The sequence below is a fragment of the Aulonocara stuartgranti genome (assembly GCF_965226115.1).
Source record: "Aulonocara stuartgranti genome assembly, chromosome: 4".
In the NCBI taxonomy this organism is placed as follows: Eukaryota; Metazoa; Chordata; class Actinopteri; order Cichliformes; family Cichlidae; genus Aulonocara; species Aulonocara stuartgranti.
The window spans coordinates 23,220,177-23,244,316 of record NC_138942.1 but is presented as its reverse complement, the minus strand read 5'-3'; the positions used below and the strand labels follow the sequence as shown (position 1 = coordinate 23,244,316).

The window sequence follows — 24,140 nt, the reverse complement described above, 5'->3', positions numbered from 1 at the left end:
AATAGGACATCGGCCTCCTTGCAACTAGGAAAAAAATCGGTGTTTCCCCGGTGAAAGCTTTGGTGTTGGAGACTGATTATAAGATGTTACATAGTGTACAACACTGCCAACCTCTGCATAGTTACCCTCAATTGCAAGGTGATTGGACAGCTCGCACGCGTGGGCTAACTCAAACTGACTGCAGTCACTCTCATACAGCTATGCAAATTGTTACGAGCACCAATCAATGGCCAAGAGTAAGCATATGTATGCAAATGTGCTGTTTATAGGGTTGGGAAACCTGCAGTCAGCTGAGAATGAAGACTTTATCACAGCTGATTGCGATATCATGACGAACTTTTGCAGGTAATTGTCAGCTTGACCCAATTCAATCGCCAACGGAAAGCAGAGGATCTGTCTTTTTGCACTTTTATTGTCAAGGTGCTTTGAAGATGGCAACTGACTTTGAATGGACACAAACCTGGTCCTCAAAGTCTTCAAAGCAATTATTTCAAAGGCAAGTTCAGTGCACACAGAAGCAGTAATTTTGGTTATGCCACTAGCATGAGCCTGTAGCATGAGCCAGGTTACTTTGCTGTTTGCAGAAAGTTTATCTTTACTGCACACAGGTGAATTGTATCAATTCTTATTTAAAAAAATTTTATTTCCAAAACCTGTACTTGCTTTTTTTCCTTTTTTGGCTTACAAATGAGAAACAACACAGAACACAAGAAACAGCATCAAATGTGCTTGAACTGATAACCAGAGACTGTTCATTCAAAACCCACAAAACTCTGGTATTTTCTTTACATTTGTAGATCAAAGTGGATACCCTAAAAAATTTGCTGTCTGCCTCTCACAGTGGAAATGTTGATGCTAGTGATCCCTGAAATGAAACCACCTGCTGCGGCACAAAATCCTGTGTGCAGTCACATGGTATGTTAGGAAAAACTCACCTGAACATCTAATCTTTCCAGTTAAGTTTCACTATCTAAAGTATTTAAACTTTATTATTAAATGTTAAGAAGAATGTGAATGTTGCCCCACAAGAATACAGAAGACCTTCTTGACCTTCATCTAAGAAAAGGCGTTGTAGCTGGTTGGACTTGCTAAGCCTTGAAAATAAGAAACATCTCTCTTTTTTCAGCACTGAACAAAACAGAACAGTGGTGTATTCAGTCCATTTGCATTGCACAGAAAGTTTTTGGATGAAGCACAGCACCCCCACTTCCCTTCCTTTAGGGCTTTTCCAATCTTCATGTAATAACATTTTGCTAGTAAACACACAAGTGCAAGTAGAAAGAAAAGTTGAGTCTGGACTTAAACATGTGGAAAATAATCAGTTAGAACAAACGTGAGTCAGGCTGTTCATAAGGAAATAGGATATTAGGAGATCAAGCCATTTTCAGTATATTTATGGATATGCTGGGAAACTGCATACAGTAAAGGAGAGCTGCAGAGAGGAGTAAGTGCTGAGAGGTGCTAAGCAAAGAGAGGAAAGAGACAAACTTGAGGGGGTCGAGTACACCAACTGTGACTTTCTGCAGGAGGTGAGGGATCCTGGGTGGATGCACTCGTAGTAAAGCAGGAGGGGCTTTCTCTGGGGCAGAGGCTCATTAACACACAACCTGGCTCATTTTTTATGTATAGATTTATGAAAGGCAACACCAAGCTTCACCGCTGGCAAGTATGTTCCCCAAAGAAATAGAAGTAAAGACGGAACCAGAACAGCACAAACTTTAAAATGATCTCCAGTGTGGCCATTTCCATCTTTAATCAAAAGCAAAGACACCTTAGGCTGATTTCTATAACGCAGATATCACATTGTGTTTCACCTGCTCTTTATCAGCTTTTAACTTTTTCTAATTATGAGTCCTACTTACTGTCACTCCCTGGGTCTCACGTCGCCAGATCATTTACATAAGTGTGAAAACTTTGCATGCCTTCATCAGCATGTTTCAGCGTTCTTCGACGTTATCACATACTTAAAACGCAAACTTTGATGAGCTAATTCACAAATAATATGCTATATAATAATATGGAAAATATATATTCACTGGCCATTTCATTAAATATGTTTGTTCAAGTGCTCTTTAACACATATGTAATCAAACCCGACCGCTTTGAGCTGAAAGGAGGATGACGCTACTTCAAATAGCCACTTGTTACAACCAAAGTATGCAGAACAGCATCTCTGAACACACAACACATCCAACCTTGAAGCAAATGTGGTACAGCAGCAGAAGACCACATCCAGTGCCACTTTCATCAGCTAAGAACAGGGCATTGAGGCTATAATTGGCACAAGCTCACCAAAATTGGACAATACAAGACTGAAAATCGTTGCCAGGTCTGATAACTCTTGATTTCTGCTGCTACGTTAGGGTCAGAATTTAGTGTGAGCATCCTTCCAGTCTACCTGAGTATTGTTACTGACATGTCCATCCCTTTATGGCCACAGTGTACCCATCTTTTGATGGCTGCTTCCAGCTCAAGCTGGTTAACCTCAAGCAGGTTTCTGTATTTCATTTGAGTTCAGTGAACTCAAATGGCCTCTACAGTCATCAGATCTCAATCCTGTAGACTGAAATCTGATGACTCCTTTGTGATGTGGTCGCTGAATGTACTTTTAAATGCATCTGGAGTTGGCAAAAAAATGACCAGAATATAGTCAGTGTTTAAGACGTAATATTAAAAAGCCATAGAGTCACAGTGGGATGAAGTGAATAGCAAAGAAGGAGAGAAGAAAAAATAAAATCAAGCAGTTACATAAATATTCACATCACCAGGAAAGCAGCGGTAGCGGGGAAGAGCTTATAAGAGGCAATCCACAGAAAAATCCACAATCATAAATATTTTGATTAAAAAGACAGCAAGCGATTTATCAAATACATCCATAAAGTCAACAGTGTGAGGATCTATCAGCATGTAAGTCTGAAAAACACAAATAAATGAAGACACAGTGGCAACGTGAAAAGGAAGAGAAAAAGAGACAGGGTTAGGCGGAGAGGACTGCTGGCTTTCTAGGCTATTTAAAAATCAGTCTTCAGTTTTCAGACCCTTCTTCTGTGGAACCAGCTCCCAGTTTGGATTTGGGAGACCGACACCCTCTCTACTTTTAAGACTAGACTTAAAACTTTTCTTTTTGATAAAGCTTATAGTTAGGGCTGGATCAGGTGACCCTGAATCCTCCCTTAGGCCTAGGCTGCTGGACGCTTCCCATGATGCACTGAGTGTTTCGTCTGCACTCATCTGTCTTCACTCTATATGTGTTTATGCAAGACTCTGCATTTAATCATTAATTATTATTAATCTCTGACTATTCTATAGCATGTCTTTAGCCTTGTGTCCTCCCCTCTTTTTTTTTTTTTTTTTTTTTGGCCTGTCCCGTTTGGCTCTTTTGCCATCAGAATTGTTGTCTAAAGGCAAAGAAAGATGCCCAACGGATTTACTTTACCAAACTGACCATCCCAGCCTTGCCGTAATGGTCCATTTGATTCACCTTTTATTGTTTATTTTATTTTCACTTACTGAATACGGGACAGACTTGACTGGGGGAAAGAAGGGGAGAAAGAAAGAGGGAAAGAGAAACAGCTGAGAAGAGGGACGGGGGAGAAGGGCAAAAGACAAAAACCAACAGAACGGGCAGAGAAAAAAAATGCATATATCAATCACCTGGATCACCTGCTGAGAAAGAAAAAAGAAAGCAAGCAGAAGAGAACAAGAGTAATAGAATAAACAACATCACAATGATATATGGGAATATGACAGTAAATACTAAATGTTAAACATTATTGTGCAGCACATAAGATCAACAGAACACAGTGTGCTTTGAGGTAGGAGCCAAAAAGGGTGTAGTTTGTGGGTGTGATCACCCGTGTGTACACCTGTGAGCATGGACGCGCTTGTTTTTTGTTTTTTTAAAAGGTTCCTTCATGTAATGATCTGCTAGAGGGTGTGGGGGGGCCACAGCCCCGTCCTCCAGGGCGTGAAGCAGGTGTGGAGGAGATCAAAACTCCAGACATCCAGAGGCCCCCAGAACACAAGAGACCAAGGAAGACCAACAGAGGGGCAGCCGCGCCACTGTCCCAGAAAGAGCTGAGGAGAGTCCCAGATGAGGGCTCACTCAGCAGCCGCGGAGCAGAAGCCAGGGGGAGTTGCAGTGACGCGCCCGTGAGCTCCGCCGGCAGCCAGCTGCGCCTGAGTGACCGAGCCCCAGGCCGAGAGGCCGGGGGCACCCCACCTCCAAAGTGGCCCGAGCGAGCCCCAGGCTCCAGGCCCCGATAAGCGGCCGCCAAGGAGTGAGCCGGTGTGTACCCGGACGCCCATCCCCGGACACAAAGAACCACCAACGCACCGATGTCTGAGGGGGTCCGCCACTGGCAGGGGAAGTGGTGGTAGGGGGAGATAGGCCTCCAAACCTTGGAGGGCCTGAGATGTCCCCAGAGAGGTGGCGCCTGACACCCAACCTGACATATAGACACAGACATACAGGCACATACAGATACAAACATCCATTCCCACCCTCATGCTCTCATATGCACTTACTCCACACTCAACCAACGTGGAGACAGACATAAAGAGACGTTGTACACACGATCACACTCCCCAAGCGTACTCTACAAACCGGGTCTAGGTGCCCTCGCCCCTGGAGGGGGGAACTGCACCCAGACCCAGGTGGTGTTTCCCTTTTCCCTGCGGTGGGGGGAGGCAGACCGCCCCGACTCCGCAGCAGCAGGAAGGCTCCACACTCCAGACCGCAGTCGGACGGCCAACTCCTCCTCCTAGTCCTAGCCCCCCTGCTCCAGCAGGTCGCAGAGAACGGGGGTGAGAGAAGACTCCAAACCTCCCTCCACCCGCTCATTGTAATGTTGATGCATGTGTGTTCTAAGGTGCAATTAAAACCCAGGAGGGCTTGGAGCTACCTGCCAGAGAGCAGCAGGTAAGCGCATGGTCCCTCCTGCTAGCCCTCAATGTCTACGTGTATTTAAAATTGAGAGGTGGGCAACGATGCCAGGGGTGGGGTGTACACCCTGATGGTACTTTGGACTCCGTGTATCGTGCCCACCCCCAAGATCCTATATGTATGTGTAATGAGAGTGTGAGTAATGTGAATGTCTAAGTTGTGGGATAAAATTGAGGCAGAGGCAGCCAGAAGGGGACAGAGGGGGGGTAGCCTCCTCTGCACCCTGGTGACATACCCCTACTCCAAGGCCCTGCATGTGTGGGTGGTTGTGGTGGAGCGGGAAGAGGGAGGCAGCTGGAGATGGGGAGGGAAGGAAGGGAGGGGCAAGTGACCCCTCCCTGGGGCCAGCTCCCCCGCTGACCCCAGTAGGCACCCCCATACTCCGCGACCCGCCAGGGAAAGGGGGCCCAGGCCCATCCAGACCGGGCCCAGTGCAGCAGCGCCGCCCGGCCCCACAGAGCCCGGGACAGTCCACCCAACCCCACCACAGAGAAAACTGCACCCACCCCACCATCCACTCATCTTCCAGACTACATAAGACAATAAACACCCAGGCTGAGATCTTCCTCCACCTCTCCTGTATCTCCCCCTCCTGCAGAGGGAGCTCCTGAGGAGAGGAAAGCTCCTGCAAGATGTGACAATCTCCCCCACCAGTTGAAGAGCCCCCCAGGTGGCTCGACGCACCGGCGGCACCCTGCTCCAGGGCTGGGCCCCCATGCACCCACCCGCCCACAACCCCGGCAACACACCAACCAGGACCCAAGCCCCCGAGGCCCAGTCCGGGTCCCAGCCCAGAGACGGAGCGCCCCCAGAACCTCACGCCCATCCCGGACCCACCCAGGGCCCCTCTAAACCAAATAGTCACAGCAGATGGCTGGCCCTTCCTGAGCTTGTTCTGCCAGAGGTTCCTTCCTGTTAAAAAGGAGTTTTTCTTTCCGCTGTTACCAAGTTCTTGCTCATAAGGCGGTCATCTGATTATTGTAGGCTCTGGAGAGACTGTTGTTGTGATTTGGTCATATATAAATAGAATTGAATTAAATAAGAGTGGAACCAATATTTATAAAGGGTGAAAGTTGATACAAGATGGTGGAGGAAGAATGAAGAAGGAGTACAGAGAGGGACAGGAGGGCCTTTAACACAGGGGAAACTACAAATAAGTGTTACATACCTTTATCTTCCAGCTTTCTCATGGCCTAAGATAAGCTCCCTCTAGCTACAGGGACACACCTGCCACAGTTGGCTGAGGTCCACCTCACGTTCCTGGCTTTTATACCCACTGGAGTGTCTCCTCTCAGGAGAGGCCTGGTGGGTACAAAACCCATACAGAGCACGTGTGTTTTGCTCTCCAAGTAGAATATCCGATGGCGAGATTAAGTTTTATCTAACCCTCATTCCACACTCAATACATACTACTGTGAGGTTAAGCACTGTTACAGTCCTAAAAGGTGTATTCAGAGTTATAGCAAACAGCTTAAAACAATGAATTGAAAGTTTTTGCAAAGGACATCTAGAACAGTGTACCTCGAGCACTTTATGCGCACTCATGTTAATGGGAAAGCTGCTAATCTCAAATTAAATGAGGTCATATCTCTAAAACATACGAGCTAATTTCAACAAATATTTAATCTATAGTAGTACCAAAACTTCCACTGTATGTGATCATCCTGATCATATTTGATCTACAGGTACCATTTGTTTTTAAGTTTTATTATATTCAAGTACAAATAAAAATGTATTTTAGTCCACTGGATAAAATGGTCCAGAGTTGAACATATCCAGCTACCTCTTTGTTATTAAACCCCTCCTCCTGCTGCAATTTACATCAGTGATCATAGACTGGAGCATATCACTGTGATGAAGCTAACATGATGTGCTAGTTTGAGACATATATCTGCAAGAGATTTCAGTTTGCTCATGTGAAAGAGGAGTCTTTCACAGAAAGGTTAGACATGGAGTTCCACAGGGCTCTTAACTCGGCCCAATATATATTACCTTGTTAATGTATCTTCTCTATCATTGAGACTTCTCCCATATTAGTTTCTCTTCACTGCTTGCATTTAAAATCAAATGGAATTTGAAACCCACCCACCCAGCTACTTTTGCATTTATAGAAAACTGAAGTTACTACATTTAGAGTATATATATATATATATATATATATATATATATATATATATATGTATGGCGAGAGAGAGAGAGAGACAGAGAGAGACAGAGAGAAATAGAGAGATAGATAGATATATAAATTCCCCGCTCGCCCCTGCGGGCGGTCAATCCTTCAAGCTCGGGTCCTCTACCAGAGGCCTGGGAGCTTGAGGGTCCTGCGCAGTATCTTAGCTGTTCCTAGGACTGCGCTCTTCTGGACAGAGATCTCCGATGTTGTTCCCGGGACCTGCCGGAGCCACTCGCCTAGTCACCGCACCTAGTGCTCCAATTACCACTGGGACCACTGTTACCTTCACCCTCCACATTTTCTCGAGCTCTTCTCTTAGCTCGGTCATTCTCCACCACCTTTGGGGGCGTTTCCCATTTTGACCTCGGGACTTCCTGGTTATACTCGGCACCGATGTTCCTGTATACTATGCCGGCCACTTGGTTATGGCGTTCCATGTATGCCTTGCCTGCTAGCATCTTGCACCCTGCTGTTATGTGCTGGATTGTCTCTGGGGCATCTTTACACAGCCTGCACCTGGGGTCTTGCCTGGTGTGATAGACCCCAGCCTCTATGGATCTTGTGCTCAGAGCTTGTTCTTGTGCTGCCATGATTAGTGCCTCTGTGCTGTCCTTCAGTCCAGCTTTGTCCAGCCACTGGTAGGATTTCTGGATATCAACCACCTCCGCTATCTGCCGGTGGTACATACCGTGCAGGGGCCTGTCCTCATATATATATATACGAGGACATACACACACATATAAGTCTCTGCTTCCTAATATAGATTAGGAAGTAGAGACTTCTCCCATATTAGTTTCTCTTCACTGGTTGCATTTAAAATCAAATGGAATTTGAAATCCATTGTTGTTGTTGTTGTTTTAAAAATCTACAACACACAGAATCATGTGATCAAAACTGGGAATGGGCTGCAGAGCCTTCAGCTATCGGGTAACTGTTCTTTTTGATAAAGCTTTTTATTAGGCCTAGCTCAGGTGAATTTACTGGGGTAAATAGTATATAAACAATACAGCATGTTATTAACTTTGTGTATTATTTCCTCTGTAGTTTCCTCTTTTCCCTCGCTGTCCTCTTATCCTTTGCCTTTCTTGCAGGCATCTCTTGTTTTAGTGATATCTGTTTCTTATGTTTGATTGCTGAACCCACCAGTTTTATAGTCTATCGTTTCTCCCTAAGTGGTCTAGGAAAATTGCCACCCTGTGTATGGGTTTGCTATGTAAGGCCCTCTGATTCAAATTCATTCTTAGATTTAGTTTACAAACACATTTAACTTTCTTTAATAAAAGGCCAAATGTCCTGTCTCTGAAGCTCCATAAGTGAGATGCTTCAACTCCTATTGTAAGTTGCTTATCTGGAGTCATGTGTATGTAGGTAGTTGACAGCACTGAGCATCCTTCAATAGAATTATGCAGACAGGAAGCACAAACACATATGAAAAGATGCATGCGTGTGTACGTTCCCAAAACCTTGAAAATGGTCCGCTGTGTGCATTCCAGCTATTTACCAAACATGAACACACACACACACACACACACAGCTGCCAGCCATGTAGGCCAGCTCATAATGTGTTCCATCTCAACACGCTTCATTTGCAGTTAATGCTGCAAGGCAGAGAGACAGAGATATGAAGAGAAAAAAAGAGAGAGAGGGAGAGAAAGAGATGCAGCAAAGGACAGAGAGGGAGATAAATATCAGTGGCTCTTGGTATAGATACATAGCTAGAAAGCTCAGAATATGCAGTGACATTAAGCAAGACACACAATTTTATTACACACGACTGTGTTCTGGTAGCATTGATTTTAATGGAGGAACATGGCTGAATCTTGAATTTTGTATTTGCCTCCTTACACCTTTCCTCCCCTTCCTCTCCTCCTCTTCTCCCTTTGCCCGACTCCCCTGCACCTCTCTCTCATCCCATCTCTTTTCAGTAACAAGAGGATTAGTGGGAGACGAGCCGATGTCAGCTGAGGTTGTGGGGAGAGTGGGAGGCACGGGAAAGGGGAGGTGAAGAGGAGAGGAGGGTGAATGAAAGGCGGTATCGAACGCTGACCTGTTTTGGGCTGATAAGCGCCGACTGCTTTGTGCTAAAGCCACTGGCTTTAATTTGGGGGCCGCAACATTTGGAATTAATTATCATACATACTCCAGCACTGCTGTGGCTTACTGTGTACACTGGCTATTACATCCACTCCAATACAAACTTTATACAGCTTATGTGCTGGAACTTGCTGTTACACAGGAATCTGACTTGCTTTATAAAAAACATTTGCATAAAATACAGCTGCACTACAGCGTTAGTGTAAAGTTAACAGAGGGACGTGAGGTAAAGTATATTTTCTGTTCTGGCTGTGGGCTAAGGCAACAGGAAAACACTATTCTTGACCATTAAAATGTATGTAGCCTATTATACTGTATAATCAGGGAAATGTTCTTTACACAGTATCATTTGTTTTCAATGTCAGAGCTAAGGTTTTCGCCTAGCTCCATATCAAAACTTGAAATTAGCGAACATGATTCTTGTCCTCCAATAAATGATTACAGCACTGACGGCCACTTTATTAGGTACAGGTTGCTAGTCCTGGGTTGGAGCCCTTTTTGTTTTACAGCCTTAATTCTCTGTGGCACAGATTCAACAAGGTGCTGGAAAAATTCCTCAGAGATGTTGCTCCATATTGGCACGACAGCATCACACAGTTGCTGCAGATTTGTCTGCTGTACATCCGTGATGTGAATCTCAAATGTACTGTATTGGGATCTGGTGATTGTGGAGGTTATTTGAGTACAGTGAACTAATCGTCATGTTGAAGAAACCAGATTATTTGGGCTCTGTGAGTTTTGTGCATTATCCTGCTGGAAGCAGCCATCAGATGTTGGCTATAAAGGTTTGGACATGATCATCAATACTTAGATTGTGGTGTTTTAATAATTTTCAGAAAATATTCCCCACATCGTTACACCAGCAGCAGCAGCAGACTGAACCGTTGATACAAGGCAGGATGGATCCATGTTTTCAACCTTTTAATCCTAACATCTAAATGTTGTAGTTGAAATTGAAATTAACCACATCAGACAACATTTTTCCAATTTTCTATTATCCAGTTTCGTTGAAACCTCACTCTCCTCAGTTAGAGGAAATGTGTGCTGAGAGATGCTCTTCTGCATACCTTGGCTGTAACAAGTGGTTATTTGAATTACTGTTGCCTTGCTATGAGCCTGCTGACATCAACAAGACATTTTCACTCAGACAACTGACGCTTCTGTGGACCATTCTCTGTAAACCCTCGAGATGTTTTTGTGGGAAAATCTCAGCAGATCAGCCAGTTCTGTCCATGTCTATATACCTAAATACACTGCGTTGCTGCTTTGTGATTGGCTGTTTAATCATTTGTGTTAACAGGTAGTTGACCAAGTGACCAAAGACCTGAAGAAGTGGTTGGTGACTATAAATTTACACTATAAAGAAAGGGCTGTAAAGATGCATGACATTTTGTAAAGTAAACCTGTGATTCAAGAATATGGATAAAAAGTGTTTAAACTTACTTTATCATGCAGCATTTTCCAACTTTAGTTTATTCAGTTTTGAGTCTAATTCTGCTGCTTGAATCAGCTCATAACACATCCAAGCAAAATTATGGTGCAACAAGTTCCTAGCAAAGGTTTGTCTTTGTGGAGCCTTAACATTTGTTTTAACAATTCAATCAAACTTATAATCAGTCTTTGAATATGTGTTAATTATAGCCTTTTATTTTTTTTAAGTGTTTATGTGCACTTGTCTAATGTCCTTGTTAATTTTTTTTACAAGTCTTATATAAAAAAAACCCCCAACAACTCACAATTAATAAAATATCTTTTGCTTTCATTCTTTAAAATAAATAAATAAAAGAATGTTCAGTGAGTCACGGTCCTCTTATTCATCAGTCCGACACGATTCAGTGAGAGGTTACTGTTGTCCTGTATAGTAAGTTAAAAATTTGTTTTATTAGATTTATTCATGCTTATAGCCCTGCATGGCCTCTATCTTTAAACCAAAAATGTATTGCACCTCACAGAGAACATGGCCTCAAAAGACCCCGTGTACGTGTAACCTGTTAATTAAGAAGCATCAGTAGTGCTGGTAGAAGAATTAGACTTGGAGAAAACGCTGTTTTGAATATTTAAGCTACACTCCAGCTTCATATGGATAGACGCTAGAGTGGAATCACTCTTCTTATCTAACTCAGCAGGGAAACAAGTCTGAGTATTTCCATAAATGTCAAACTAGTTATCATTTTGGGGAAAACAACATTACAAATGTGTTTATGTAGAGGAAACATTGATTTAAAAAAATTAAGGACATTCTGTGATAAAATGTCAACAAGAGTCACAGAGCCGATGGCTGCTGCCTGAGCCAAAGTACTTTAACATCAGCGTATAAATGTGGAACTGTACGTGTGCATAATAAATCAGGTTAACTGCTGAAGCTGTAGACGTTTATACCTGTATGTTGTAAATTGCTACATACAGACGTGACGCTGTGTTCCCGGGTAATTTGGAAGGCATTTGCCTTTTTTTGGAGACTGCTTCAAAAGTAGATGTATTACTGACAATGAAAAATACCTTTCTTTTGATACTCTCATATGTATGGGCTCAAAATGTGGTCATAAATATTTTGTACTTGTAAATCAGGATTTGTATGTGTAAAAAAGATTTGTGTGTGGACTTAGCCAAAAAAAAACCCTGCAAGTTACAAGTACAAATTTTGACCCTATTTTTCTTCATTTCATCTGATTGGTCAATGTCATGTCAATCACAAATGTAACAATCCAATCAGAGAACAGATGGGTTTGGCTGTTGGAGGGGCGCTTTTTTTTGAACTGGGTTTTGGGTTTTGAACAGGGTTTTCTTTGGCTAAGTCCACACACAAATCTTTTTTATACATACACAAATTCTTTTTACACATACAAATCCTGATTTACAAGTACAAAATATTTATGACCACATTTTGAGCCCATACATATACAGTATTTTATGCATATCTGAGGTCGGGTGAAAGCCTCATCAGGTTTGTTTAACACTAAAAAGCAGCTGTTGTTACCATGGAACACCGGTCACATGTTCAATGCTCGATCCAGCAAAAACTAGAACCGATGTAGATGATTCATTGATGTTTCTCACAGGACATCGGGCATCTTTTTTACCATTCTCATTAACCGTTAAGCCTAACTAGCCTGATTTTACTCTTCATTCTTGGATTTTGAAGCTTCACTGGGTTTATGAACAGCCAGAAGCATTCCTGGTGCTGTATTTGTTTTCCCATCACACTCTAGCACAGGTCAGACATGGTTCACAAACTCTGCATCTAGCCGGTCTCCACACTTGTTGACACTGAAATGGACTAAGAGAAATAAACGGTGCACGATACAGTTATTAAAAGTAAATGTGCAGGAGCAGCAGCTGCTTGACTACAGTGGATTGCGAGCAGCTTTAGAGGCGGTGAGAAGCGGCTGAGTGGCTCAGCAGGGCTGTGTATATGTAGGCCGTGTTCTGCATGTTATTTCCTTGAAGTCATCAGACCTACGCTCCCCCATCAGGAAAAGGCTCTTATGATAAGTGGCAGCCATGAAATATGCACAGCCTGTCGTAGCCGCCTGCATTGCTTCGTGGAGCCTCGCTTCGCTTCCTTGTCCCCTCCCTCCATCTTATTCTCCCAGCCACTGTCCCTTCTTAATGCTTTTTTCTTCTTGCCTCCCTTCATTGTTGTTCAATGCCGCCCTCTCCTTTTCATCTTATATTGTTTCTCTTTTCCAATTGCTCAGCAAAACCCCCGTCTGTCAGCCCTCATCACTCTAATCTCTCTGTCTTCTTACCTCCTTTGCTCTCTCTCACTGTCCTCCGTCCCGTCATTCTCTTTTAAAATCAAATCAGTTCGGTCTCCACGGACAGAAACGGAGCGTGCGTTTGTGTGAGAATGACACGAATAAAGAGCAAGTAAATGAGGGGCTGAAATAAAAAATATGAAAGCATGGAGCCACGGAGCCACAGACAGTTCCTGCAGCAGATTAAAACGTACACAGTGCACTCGAAAACACACTAAACACCTTGTAATGCGTCATTGAAATTCTTTATTTTGGGTATGTCGGCTTTTCTTGAAAAACAAGCAAAAAAAAAGAAAAGAAAAAAGAATGGCACATGGAAAGCATTTTTAAAGCATTTTTTTCTTTCCTTTTTTCAGTATATACCTATGCTCATACATAACGTTAATAACAGTAGCTGGAATCACACAGTCTTTGAAGCACTGCTGACACAGAAACATGGATCATCCTAATATGTTAAATATATATCATATCTAACTAATAAAAAAGGTTAAAAAAAAGTTGTTTTTTTCATGCACAGTCCTTTTTTGCTTCTCCATCAGCAGGAAGGAATCATCGAAACAGACACAAATCCTGGAGCAAGACTTCTCTTCCCCTCCACATGTATAATTATATGTATATATCAGTTTTTAACAGTAATATATATGTTTCATTATATATATTTCTATAGTTGCTGTTGCTGTTAGATTTCAGTGGCTGAAATAAATACTGACAATGGAGGTTCGACATAGAAAGTAGACACAGGCGACATCGAGTCATAAAACACATTTTCATTCACACTCAAGAAAAACGATAGAAAACTGAAATGTTCTCCCCTGCTGAACTCAGCATTTAAACTCAAAAGACATCCAAACGAGACCGCTTTAATCAAAAGCCAAATTACGGTATATTATAGGCCTCTGTCTCTGCTCGCATCTGATTGGATTAGAGGGACCGTGTGTTACAGTATTCTGCGACAAAATGATGATGATAAAAAATCTTAGCGATGTCAGTTTCCTGCTAACCCTTCCTCACCTTAGACACAACCTTAACTCTATCTGTAGGCGACAGGGCTCTTTTATATCTACCATTTTTAAAAAAAAGTAATGAATTAAGAAAATTACAATCATTGAAGAAGCCCAGAGTATGTGCAACTATAGCTAAATCAGACATTACTGTGAGTATAGCTGTCACATATGATTAATTTACTGTTATCTTTTAAAGCTTCTTAGCATCACTGATAGCTGCCACTCATTCAAGTGAATTTACTGTATGATAGCATTTCTACGCAGTGCACAACCCTCTACAATCTGCTAGCATCGCTTGTTTGGACTGAAGCCGACAGGATAATTGCAATCTATCACCTAATCCCAGTATAAATGATGAACCCCTAAACCTAAGCAAACATCCAGGTGTGCCAAATAATTTTCACAAAAGGGAATTATATTTGAATAGGATAATTATACTGGATCTAAACATTCCTGCAGTTGCTTTTTTGGCTATCAAATAATAAGTGGATCTGCAAGTAAATGGTACCTCCTGCACCAAGACTTTCAATATTTTGGTGGGGACATAGAGGATATATTCTACCCAATCTCAAGTAAGGTCAATTAAAAAAAAAAAAAAAACCTTGATATTTTCTCCTAAACTCATTTTAAAGAGTTACGTTTGATGGCAATAACAATAATTAACATTTAAACTATGCATTATAAAGATCCCATTCAACTCTGATCAAGTGGATGCCTGAAGACCTCCAACTGCCACCAGAACAAAAACCATCAGCTGCAGATATACAAGAAGAAAGTTACTGAACCAGAGTGTTAACGCACCAACTTTGCAGACAAACAAACCCCCCCAACGACCTCCTCCACTGTCCCTCTTTAATAAGTGGCTAGAGTCAAAGAGACACAAAGCCTGAGCTGAACAGACGTACTGCTAACCTCACCACCTCAATATGTAAATCACTAACAGGATTATTGCTTGCTAGGGAAAACAAAAGAGAAAACACAGAGTTTTCTACTTCAGCAGGCCTACTGTAACATTACCTTCTGTCCCAGTTATTCTTATGGCAAACACAGACAGCAAATCACAGTGGGTTAAACCTCAACTCCTACTTCTAGAAAAGTAGACCAAAAACCCAGGAAAGCCTGATATATTGTTCTGATTTTCTGTTTCTCTGTCCTTAAAGAAACTTTTCATAGGCTAAGTGACTTTTAAAGATGCTCAAGGACTTAAACATGCATTTTGACAGCAGAGACCTGGGCCCACTTTTGACTTTCAGACAAGAAATCCTAACCTGCAAATCAGCTGTGTGTTTGAGGTGGTGCTTTCCAAGGTCTACAGAGGTGGAATTTGGCATCACTGTTCATCCAAACTAAAATTTTTTTGGACTTTCTAAAGCCCTAGCCGCACAGACCTAGAGACCAACCTGTGACCCCTAGCATCAACCACTTGATGAGAGGATACTAGTGGATACCAGTAGATATTAGTGGATATGAGTGGAGACTCGTCAACTGGTTGATGCTAGAGATTGATTGATGCACTGCTATGTGAACTTGATCTAAAAGAGGTATACGATGATGCTGCACCAAAAACCTTCTTGGGATTGCGTTGCTCACCTTTAAAACTTTTCTTCAAACTCTCACCAACTGAAGCAGTGAAACCATGAGAAGTGCAATGCAAAACTAGAAAGGCCAAACTGTCTCCAGTTTGTGGCAAATTTACTTCAAGTTTCACTGCCAGTCAGAAAGTAGTTGGAGACTGTTTGCAAAGAAGCCAGTGTCTTCTTTGCAAACTGTGGGTGACTGTGGCAATCAAGGATCAAGTTTTTGGTGTAGCACCCTCTTTGTGACCAATTTCACCTACCAACTGTTACCAACCACTTGCCAACCGGTCCTAGTGACCGGAGGTTGCGAGAGGTTGCCAACTGGTCTCTAAAGGGTTTGGATCACTCTTGTGACTAGAAAGAGATGTACCTTTTTGACTGCTAGTAAAACATTTTATTCTAATTTCTTTTATTTCTTTCCTAAAATGCAAATAGATTTTTCTATTCTGCCTCTACCACATTAATACTGCTCGATTTAAAGAGGGCTGCCGACATTTACCACGCTAACAAAAGTAAAAGGTTGTATGGACTCACAAAAATGCAAACACATAAGTGTGTTTGCATAGACAGTACTTGTTCCCTAACACAAACACGCTTATACCGACACACACACACACACACACACACACACACACACACACACACACACACACACACACACACACACACACTGTAAACAAATGGTCAGATATTGGAATCATGCTTTTATAAAACACAAAGAAATAACTGCTAGTCTTTTTCATCGCTTAAATACTGCTTAACAGACATCAGATCAGAGTACAAGAAATGGCATTATCTATTTGTCTGACTCAAACCCTCGGTAAAGACTACATTTCCCAACAGCATTTTTTATGGACAGAAATTACATGCAATCTGATATTTGTGGTACAAACCTGAAAACTCGCAGTATTAATTATTAAAATAATACTCCATGAGCAAATATGCTAAAATGCAGTTGGGAGATAAGGTCCAGGGCTACTCTTGATATAGAAACTCATGCATGCATGTCAAGCATTCCAGTTTATAGGTATAAACACACAGACACTATTATTAATATAAGCCCACTAAGAAGCACACTAAAATTATAGGCTTATCAAAATGCACTGGAAAAGCTGAGGAATGGGTAAAAGAAAAGCTAAATCACATTTCCCACCTGAATAAAAGTTAGAAAATGGAGTGCCAAAGCTATGTTACACAGGACGTCTCGCGGTTGTTTAGTTGTGAAATCCTATAGTTAGATTGTAAAAGTTTTAGTAAAAGCATTTATTAAAATATAATCACCCTTTTAGTCACACCCTAACTGTGCTATATGAAATCCAATTATTTTGGTCCCTCGGTTTCGAAATCCATGATTTATGAACTTTAAAAGATCCTAATTAATTTCTAATCCTTTATCTGATTGCGCATGCTAAATTAAACCCAAACTCTTTGTTCACACTGCAAGCAACACAATTTGAAAATCACCCAAGATGCAAAAAAAGACAGATTTAGAAAGCACGTCAGATGCTTCTTGGTATGTACTGTGTCATGCACGCTATTGTTCTAAACTGGTTTAGAACGATCATCCGCAACACTTAAACCACCGACAGCAGAAATGAATAACACACCAGCAGCTTTTGACTTTGCAGCATAATGCTGCAAAACGTCTTCAGGAATGCTTTTAAAGAGCTCAAGGTCTTAACTTCCAAATTCCCCAGATCTAACTTACACGATCTGCTGCTGACATCTTGGTGCTCGATATCACAGGACATCTCAGGGACTCTTGTGTGTCTGCAATGAGTCAGAGCTGTTCTGGTGATATGAGAGGGATTTAGGCAATAAAAGCCAGGTGGTTTTAATGTTGCGGATGATTGATGTATAGTAATAACCCTCTCAGTGCTAAGAAAAGGCTAACTGCATACTGTATGCTGCACTGTACTAAGTTACAGCTGTGATTTGATTGTGTTTAATCGTGACAAATTTGTATAAATGCATTTATCCAAAGCTCTCAATGAAATCTGTAATTAAATCGTGCTACAGCACACAAAATCAAGCTTTTAAATCTCAAGAAGGGGCCAACAAATTATCCAAGCTGCAACAGTGTGAACAATGTGTGTTCTTCTCATAAAACCTTACTTTGTCTGTCAGTTTAACGACACAATCATCAGAAATCATCAGAAATTTAAGATGGCACGTTTGCGCATGCGTGCGTGTATCTCAGGGTTAGGTAGGGATTGATCCTGAAGAAACAGTTGTGTATGTTTGCGTGTGTGTCCATGTGTCCATGCGTGAGCTGTAATCAAGCCTGCTCGGTGGCAGTGGTGGCAGCAGCATTTCCTGTGAACTCTGGGTTGATAAAGGAGAATCCCTGGAACTCGTCTTGGTCCAGATTCTGAATCACTTCCTCATCGGGAGGGGTCAGCACTGGCGGGTGGCGTGTGAAAAAACGGTCAAAGTTTTCGGCATCTCGTCCACACTGTTAAGGGAGGGAGGGCGGGGAGGGATGGAGTACAAGGCAGGGGGGGATTTGGGAAGGGGAAGAGTGGGAATGGATAGGAGTGGATGGATCAAAGTTGGGTGGGGGGTAGAAGGAGAGGAAAACAAAAGAAGGGGGGGATGGCAGGTTGAACCAGGGTGTGAGATGACATCACTTTGAACAAGGTTTCAAATATCAGAACAAGTGGCAGTACTTGGGGTGCGCTTGATTTAACTCTCCATTAGTCATGCATAAAATGCCATTTTTTAATTAGAAGTGAAAAAAGAAAAGAGTAAATCACTTCTTGGAGAAGATAAATGAAGCACGCCTCAGGTATGCTTTCCCTTTTTCAAATATTTGAAGCATTTTCAACTCAAACTTCCAAACAAGGTTACTGAAGTCTCAAACAGCCTATGGAAGTGCACTACACCGAACTGGTGACCATGCAAGCATTAATGCATGGCGTGTGGACTTTTCCCCTTTATTTGGCAAAAACAAACAAACGAACAGATTTTTCTGCTTTCTTTTAAGGACAGCGGTTGCAAAACTTGGATTTAAATGGATTTCTAAACAGCCGCACTAGAAAAGGCTTAAAGCCACAAGATAATTATTGGTGTAATTGTGGGTTAATTATATGCTGCAGCCGTGGAGACCTGCAGAGATTTGATAGACCAAATCAGATCATCAGGACTGGGGAAAAAAGGCTCTGGATTTTTGCTTAGGAAATGTGCAGTTTGCCAAAATAATTTACTAACCTTCACAATATCCTACATGTGACACTTAACTGAAACCCTTGACATGTGGCTTTCATGATCCAATCTGAGTCTCGGCAACAGTCAGCACTTACAAAGACGTAACTGGTGCCAGAGTGAAATCATCTCCTCTACGTAGTGTCCAATTTACATCAGATGGAATCTGTTTTCTCGTCCTTTTCCTTCCTCTGACCATTGGGAAGCCAAATCAAGCTTATATACCCTTGAGATGCGTTCCCATCTAAGTACATAAAACTGGTTATTAACTTGAAAACTATATTTTTCCCGGCAGTATCCCTCACAGGGACGGTGGGCTGAGCTACTTCCTGCCCCCTCCCCCATCTCCATCACTGCACTGAGCTTTAATTAACACAACAAGGATTCAGTGTCCTCTGACAACATCACCCAGAGGAAAACTACAAACTCATTAAATCTCTGCAACTCCAAAAAAACCTAATGAAATTAAGCCAAAGTGTTTATAGTTTGGGGAAATAATGTGAAATGAGAAATACGCCAGGGTCAGTAGTATTTGCAGCTAATTACTCACATTTGTTTAACCTGTTTGGGGAGGCAGATGGGAAAAATCAGCCGAGAAGGGAAATAAAATGAGTGCCACAAAGTTTAGAAGTTTATGGAAAGTCAAAGAGCCACAACCCGAGGGACACCATGGAGGTAACGGGGTTCATTTTGGGAATTGTCCGTTTAGAAGAAAAAAAAAAACTGAACAAAAGTATTAGTTACTATATTATTTAGAAGTTGTAATAGTTTAAACTGTATACTACTGTAAGATTTTTGTAGTGCACTCCAGGTTTCATTTGAGACTTCCCACAGAGCATGCAAATAAATATATACGAAAAAACCGTGAACATAGAGGACAAATAAAATGTGTAGATGAAAGGACAGATGGCTTGATGGATGGAGTAGTGGGAAGATGGATGGATGGATAATATCTTTGTGAGGATGATGGAGAAAAAGACAGACACTGGGTTGCTGAAAAGACAGATGAGTGGAAACACGGCACAGCGATACAGTAACTACCAAACAAAATGGTATTTGGAACATTTTTTAGATGTCAGGTGGATGAAGGAGGCAGCCAGTCAGTCTGTCTGTTGGATGATCGGTCAGTCATTCATTAATTCATCAGCTCCTGTTTGTCAGCTAATTCATTAAAGCATCAGTAGCACATAAAGCCACAAACTGACAAAAATCAACAAAATATTAACAAATTAATTCCTGATCAAACCAATAAGGCCTATTGGAATCAAATATCCTCCAGAAACAACAACCCACACCAAAACAGCATCAAAGAAACAAACTTACTATAAATGTTTGTCTGTCTCCTACAAATTATTTTTCCATGCTATTATTTCCTCATTAAAACGGCTCCTTTTCACATTTTTTTTAATGCAAAATAAGCATAAGAATTTTGTTTATTATGAATAAAGTAAACAATGTGTTGCATAAGGAAAATGTAAAAGATAATCATAATGCTAATGATTAGTATTATGAGTTATATTGTAAATAAAACATACAGTACTGTACGGAAGTTTTGAGTAACCCCTCATTTCTTTACATTTAAACTCAGAGGAATTGTTTTTTCTCTTGTCTTTTTTTTAAGTGGTCCTGAGCAAGAGTTCTCCGGGTTTTCTGAAGTTTTAAACATTTTTTTTTGGCTGCTTTTTCCCTAATTTTCAGTTGAGTTCTTGTTTCTAACCATTTTCTGAGAATTTCTTTTTTTGATAGACCACTGAATACTGGCCTATGAATCATTCAAGCATAAAAACTACTCAACTCAAGAATCAGTCTTTTGTCTACTCAGACAAAGAAACAGTTTTAATTTGTATTTTAGGCACTTTCCTGTTAGTAGCCTGTTAGAAAAACACATCATTCAGCATCAAGGACCAAGATAAAGCAGTTTGAAGGGCATCAAACGGTATTTTTGCACCAGCAAGGTCAATTCCAAAAAGCTATCGGTCAAAAACTTGGCATTTCTGGGTGGAAATAGTCTTGGTGGAAGAGTGGGTGACAAGAAGCGATTCTTAAGGAAGGGAAACAGGGAGAAAAGGCTGTGATATGTTAAATTACACAAGAACTGGACTGAAAGTTAGTGGCAACAGATCTTATGGAGTGATGAATCCAAATTTGAGATTTTTGGTTCAAAGAGTGAGCGTCTGCATCTGTAAAACATGGAGGAGGCTCTGGTTTGGTGCCTAATTTCAGCCAGTGAGGTTGGGGATCTTGTCAAAATTGAATTATGAACATAAAAAACTACCATCTGGAAAGCGTGTGATTGGAAATGATTTCATTCTTTTGCTTAACAGTGATCCCAAAAACACTTCAGAGGCAGCCAAAGCAAACCTGCAGAGCAAAATAAACAGTGGAACACTATCAGTCATGGATTGGCCTCCCCAGAGCCCAGACCTCGACATGATTGAAGCAGTGTGGGATCATCTTGGCAGAGAATAGAAGAAAAGGCAGCAAACATCCAAAGAAGAGCTTTGAATGTCCTTCAAGAAGTCTGGAGAACTATTCCTAAAGACTACTGACAAGAAAGCTGCCTAAGAGAGTTAAAACTCTGTTTTTGTTTATAGATTGTATTTCCATATATGGGGGGTAGCTCAAGACTTTTACACAGTACTGTACAAAAGATTAAAGATTAAACTCTTATGAGTTAAAGATAAAATAATTCAAGTTTCAGGGAATTTGTTTTGTTTTTCTTTTTGCCGCACATCTTCGTGGTGATAAGGCTTTTAGCGAGAAATAAAAGGAGAGCCTCCTTAAAATAACACAGAGACAAAACCCATCACAGGTTACTGAAAGAAATCTGGCAACATAGCACCATAAAAGATCAAAGAACTGCCTTCAGATGCTAAACCGAGCTAAACTTTGATGTGGCGTAAACGCAATGGTTCCAAACCTATTTATTATTGCCACTCAAAGGCAGTAAGAGAGAAAACAGCAAGTGACGGGGCAGGGGTGAGAAAGATACAAGATGTTGGAGAGACGAGATCAAACAGAACAAAGAGAGAGATGAAGAGAAAGGGAGAAAAAGTAGCGATGAGAAGAGCTCAGACAATAGACGGTGTGACTCTGCAGAAACACGTCTAAGTCTTAAAAAAAAAAAAGCCAGATCCTAATGGAGACCTCTACCACACGAGAACGTATACATGTCCTGAATAAAGAGACACACTGCAGTATTACTGGTCCAACACACACGCATGCACACACACCGCAGGCTGCAGGAAAAGCTCAACTCTGAAAAACTCTTTAGCAGCACTGTAGCCTCAGGCTGCGTGGCTGGGGTTTGTGTGAGTATTAGATGACATCATTCTGACTCGGCTCATGATCAAACTTGTTTTGTCGTAAGTTAAAAAAAAAAGAAGTCGTCTAACAACGAACAACACAAACACATTTGCTCTGTACGGACTTATTATCCCCTGGAGGTTTAGTCTAAACTCAGGCTAACCTCAGAGAAACCAAACACTCTTTTATTTCAACGGCACCAAACTGTAGCTGCCAATTTTCTGCATGTGCATTCAAAAGTGCAGTCAATGTCCAGTATATTTTCATCTAACCCACGTTCATCACTGAGCCTCTTTTAGTGTTTTCGCCATCAACATCCCCGGCATTGTTATCATCACCGACGCTGCCCTCATCGCCACACATCCTTCAGCATCACTGTCAACATCATGAGCACCATTTCGAGACTTACCTGTGTGCATTGTCCCAAATTAAAGGAAAGGAAAGAGACAGAAACATCACATTGATAGTGAAAAGATGAGTAAGCCAAGAGAAAGGTAGTTGTTGAAAGAAAATAGGAAGGAGAAGGAAATTAGAATAAAAGAAGAGAAGAGAGAGTTTTTATTATGAGTTTAACCTCTAATGAATTAAACTCCACGTCTCTACTCCGGTCGAAGAGTATTTTGCGCACTTATTATTGTGCGACTTGTGACTTGCACATGCTTATCTGCGGTCATGTCGGGTTTGGCGGGGACGGACTTACAGCTCTCGGTTTGAAGGGTGGTTGCACCTCCTTGTTCTCCAGTTTCTCCCAGTCCATGTAGCGGAAGAAGCTGTGCTCTCTGATGTCTCTCTCCCCCTCTGGACCACAGCCCAGGCGTTTCGCTGGATGCTTTGTCATCAGCTGTGCAGACATGGAGAAGAGAAACGATTACTGTGTGTCCACCTTGCTTTTTTTTTGTTTGTTTTTTTTAAGTGAATGCTTATTCATCTTTCTACCTTTCTGGTAGTCTTGACACTGCAAAAAAAGCTAGTAGCCACATTAGCATCTCTGTGAGGCTGCATTTTCATGCATCTGTGCTGTGAAGTAAACCTTACATTTACAATACTAACATATTGATGTTTAGCAAATATGATGTTTACCACGCTCACCGTCATAGTTTCAGAGAACAGTGCATTGTAATTGCTAACTGGCACTAGATTTAAGCTATAACTGAGAAAATAAAGTCAAGGCCAAGAGACAAGTTGGCGTCTCCCTGGCAACTTTTGATAACTAATGAAAAATCTGTGGTTCCTGATTGGTTGGTTTAAGTTGCCGGCTGCAGCGTAGGTGAAATCAGTCTAAAAGAGGGTTTTTCACCAAAAACCTCCTTCCCACATAGCAAAATTGGTATGGCCCGGATCTGGCCCACACAATGTGGTTACACATGGTCCACATACCACAAAGAATGACGGCCCTTTGGTGGCCCAGATCAAGTTTGCCAGTGGTAATCCGCACATGGGCCAGCACAAGGCCAGTTGCAGACACACCAGTGGTCTTGTGGTGGTCCAGAACAGTTTCATGTCTGGCCGGAACATAATAGTGCAAAAGATAAAACTCTTTAGACTGATTCTTATACAGCGCTTTTCTACTCCCCACATTACTCAAAGTGCTCTACATGCCACATTCACACACTACCTCTAAACTGAGTGCTTCCTAACTACATTCATACTCTTGACAGGCAAACTGGAGGTGCCAGGGATCGAACCACTAACCTTCCGATCAGTAGGTGACCTGCTCTACCGCCTGAGCTACAGCCACCCAGTGGTAAACATGAGTAAACCCTCACTAGGTTTTGGATAAAGTGTACACTCACAAACCTGTCAAACCTGCATTTGAAACATTGGCCACCGTAGCAGTATAGTATTGCAACATGGCATGTGGGTCTTCTAACTAAAATAGGAAAATAGGAACATAAATAGTGCCATCATTGCCAGATCTGGCCCACATCTGGTTGACATACACCCTGCCATGACACCAGTCACTCAGAAGTGCCAGCTTGATGCCGGATCCAGGGAAGACCTGTTTTCTATGGGCCTGGGCCACATACACCAAACCACAATCGGGCCAGATATGGCATGCCATAGCATAAACATTGACAT

The 24,140-nt window shown here is 41.8% G+C and overlaps 1 protein-coding gene across 2 annotated transcripts in view; it reads right to left on the bottom strand.

Annotated features, from left to right (window-relative positions):
• prkcbb (protein kinase C, beta b) overlaps positions 1 to 24,140 on the bottom strand; it is a 108,891-nt gene that overhangs the window by 3,560 nt on the left and 81,191 nt on the right. Inside the window, exons 16-17 of one of the 2 annotated variants that reach the window (XM_082531634.1) lie at positions 22,762 to 22,902; positions 16,146 to 18,006 (exon numbers count right to left, since the gene is read on the bottom strand). In XM_082531634.1, coding sequence (XP_082387760.1) covers positions 17,830 to 18,006; positions 22,762 to 22,902 — 318 coding nt within the window. In that variant the 3' untranslated portion in view covers positions 16,146 to 17,829. Of the gene's footprint in view, positions 1 to 16,145; positions 18,007 to 22,761; positions 22,903 to 24,140 lie in introns of those variants that run through there. The other variant, XM_082531635.1, reaches the window with a different exon arrangement.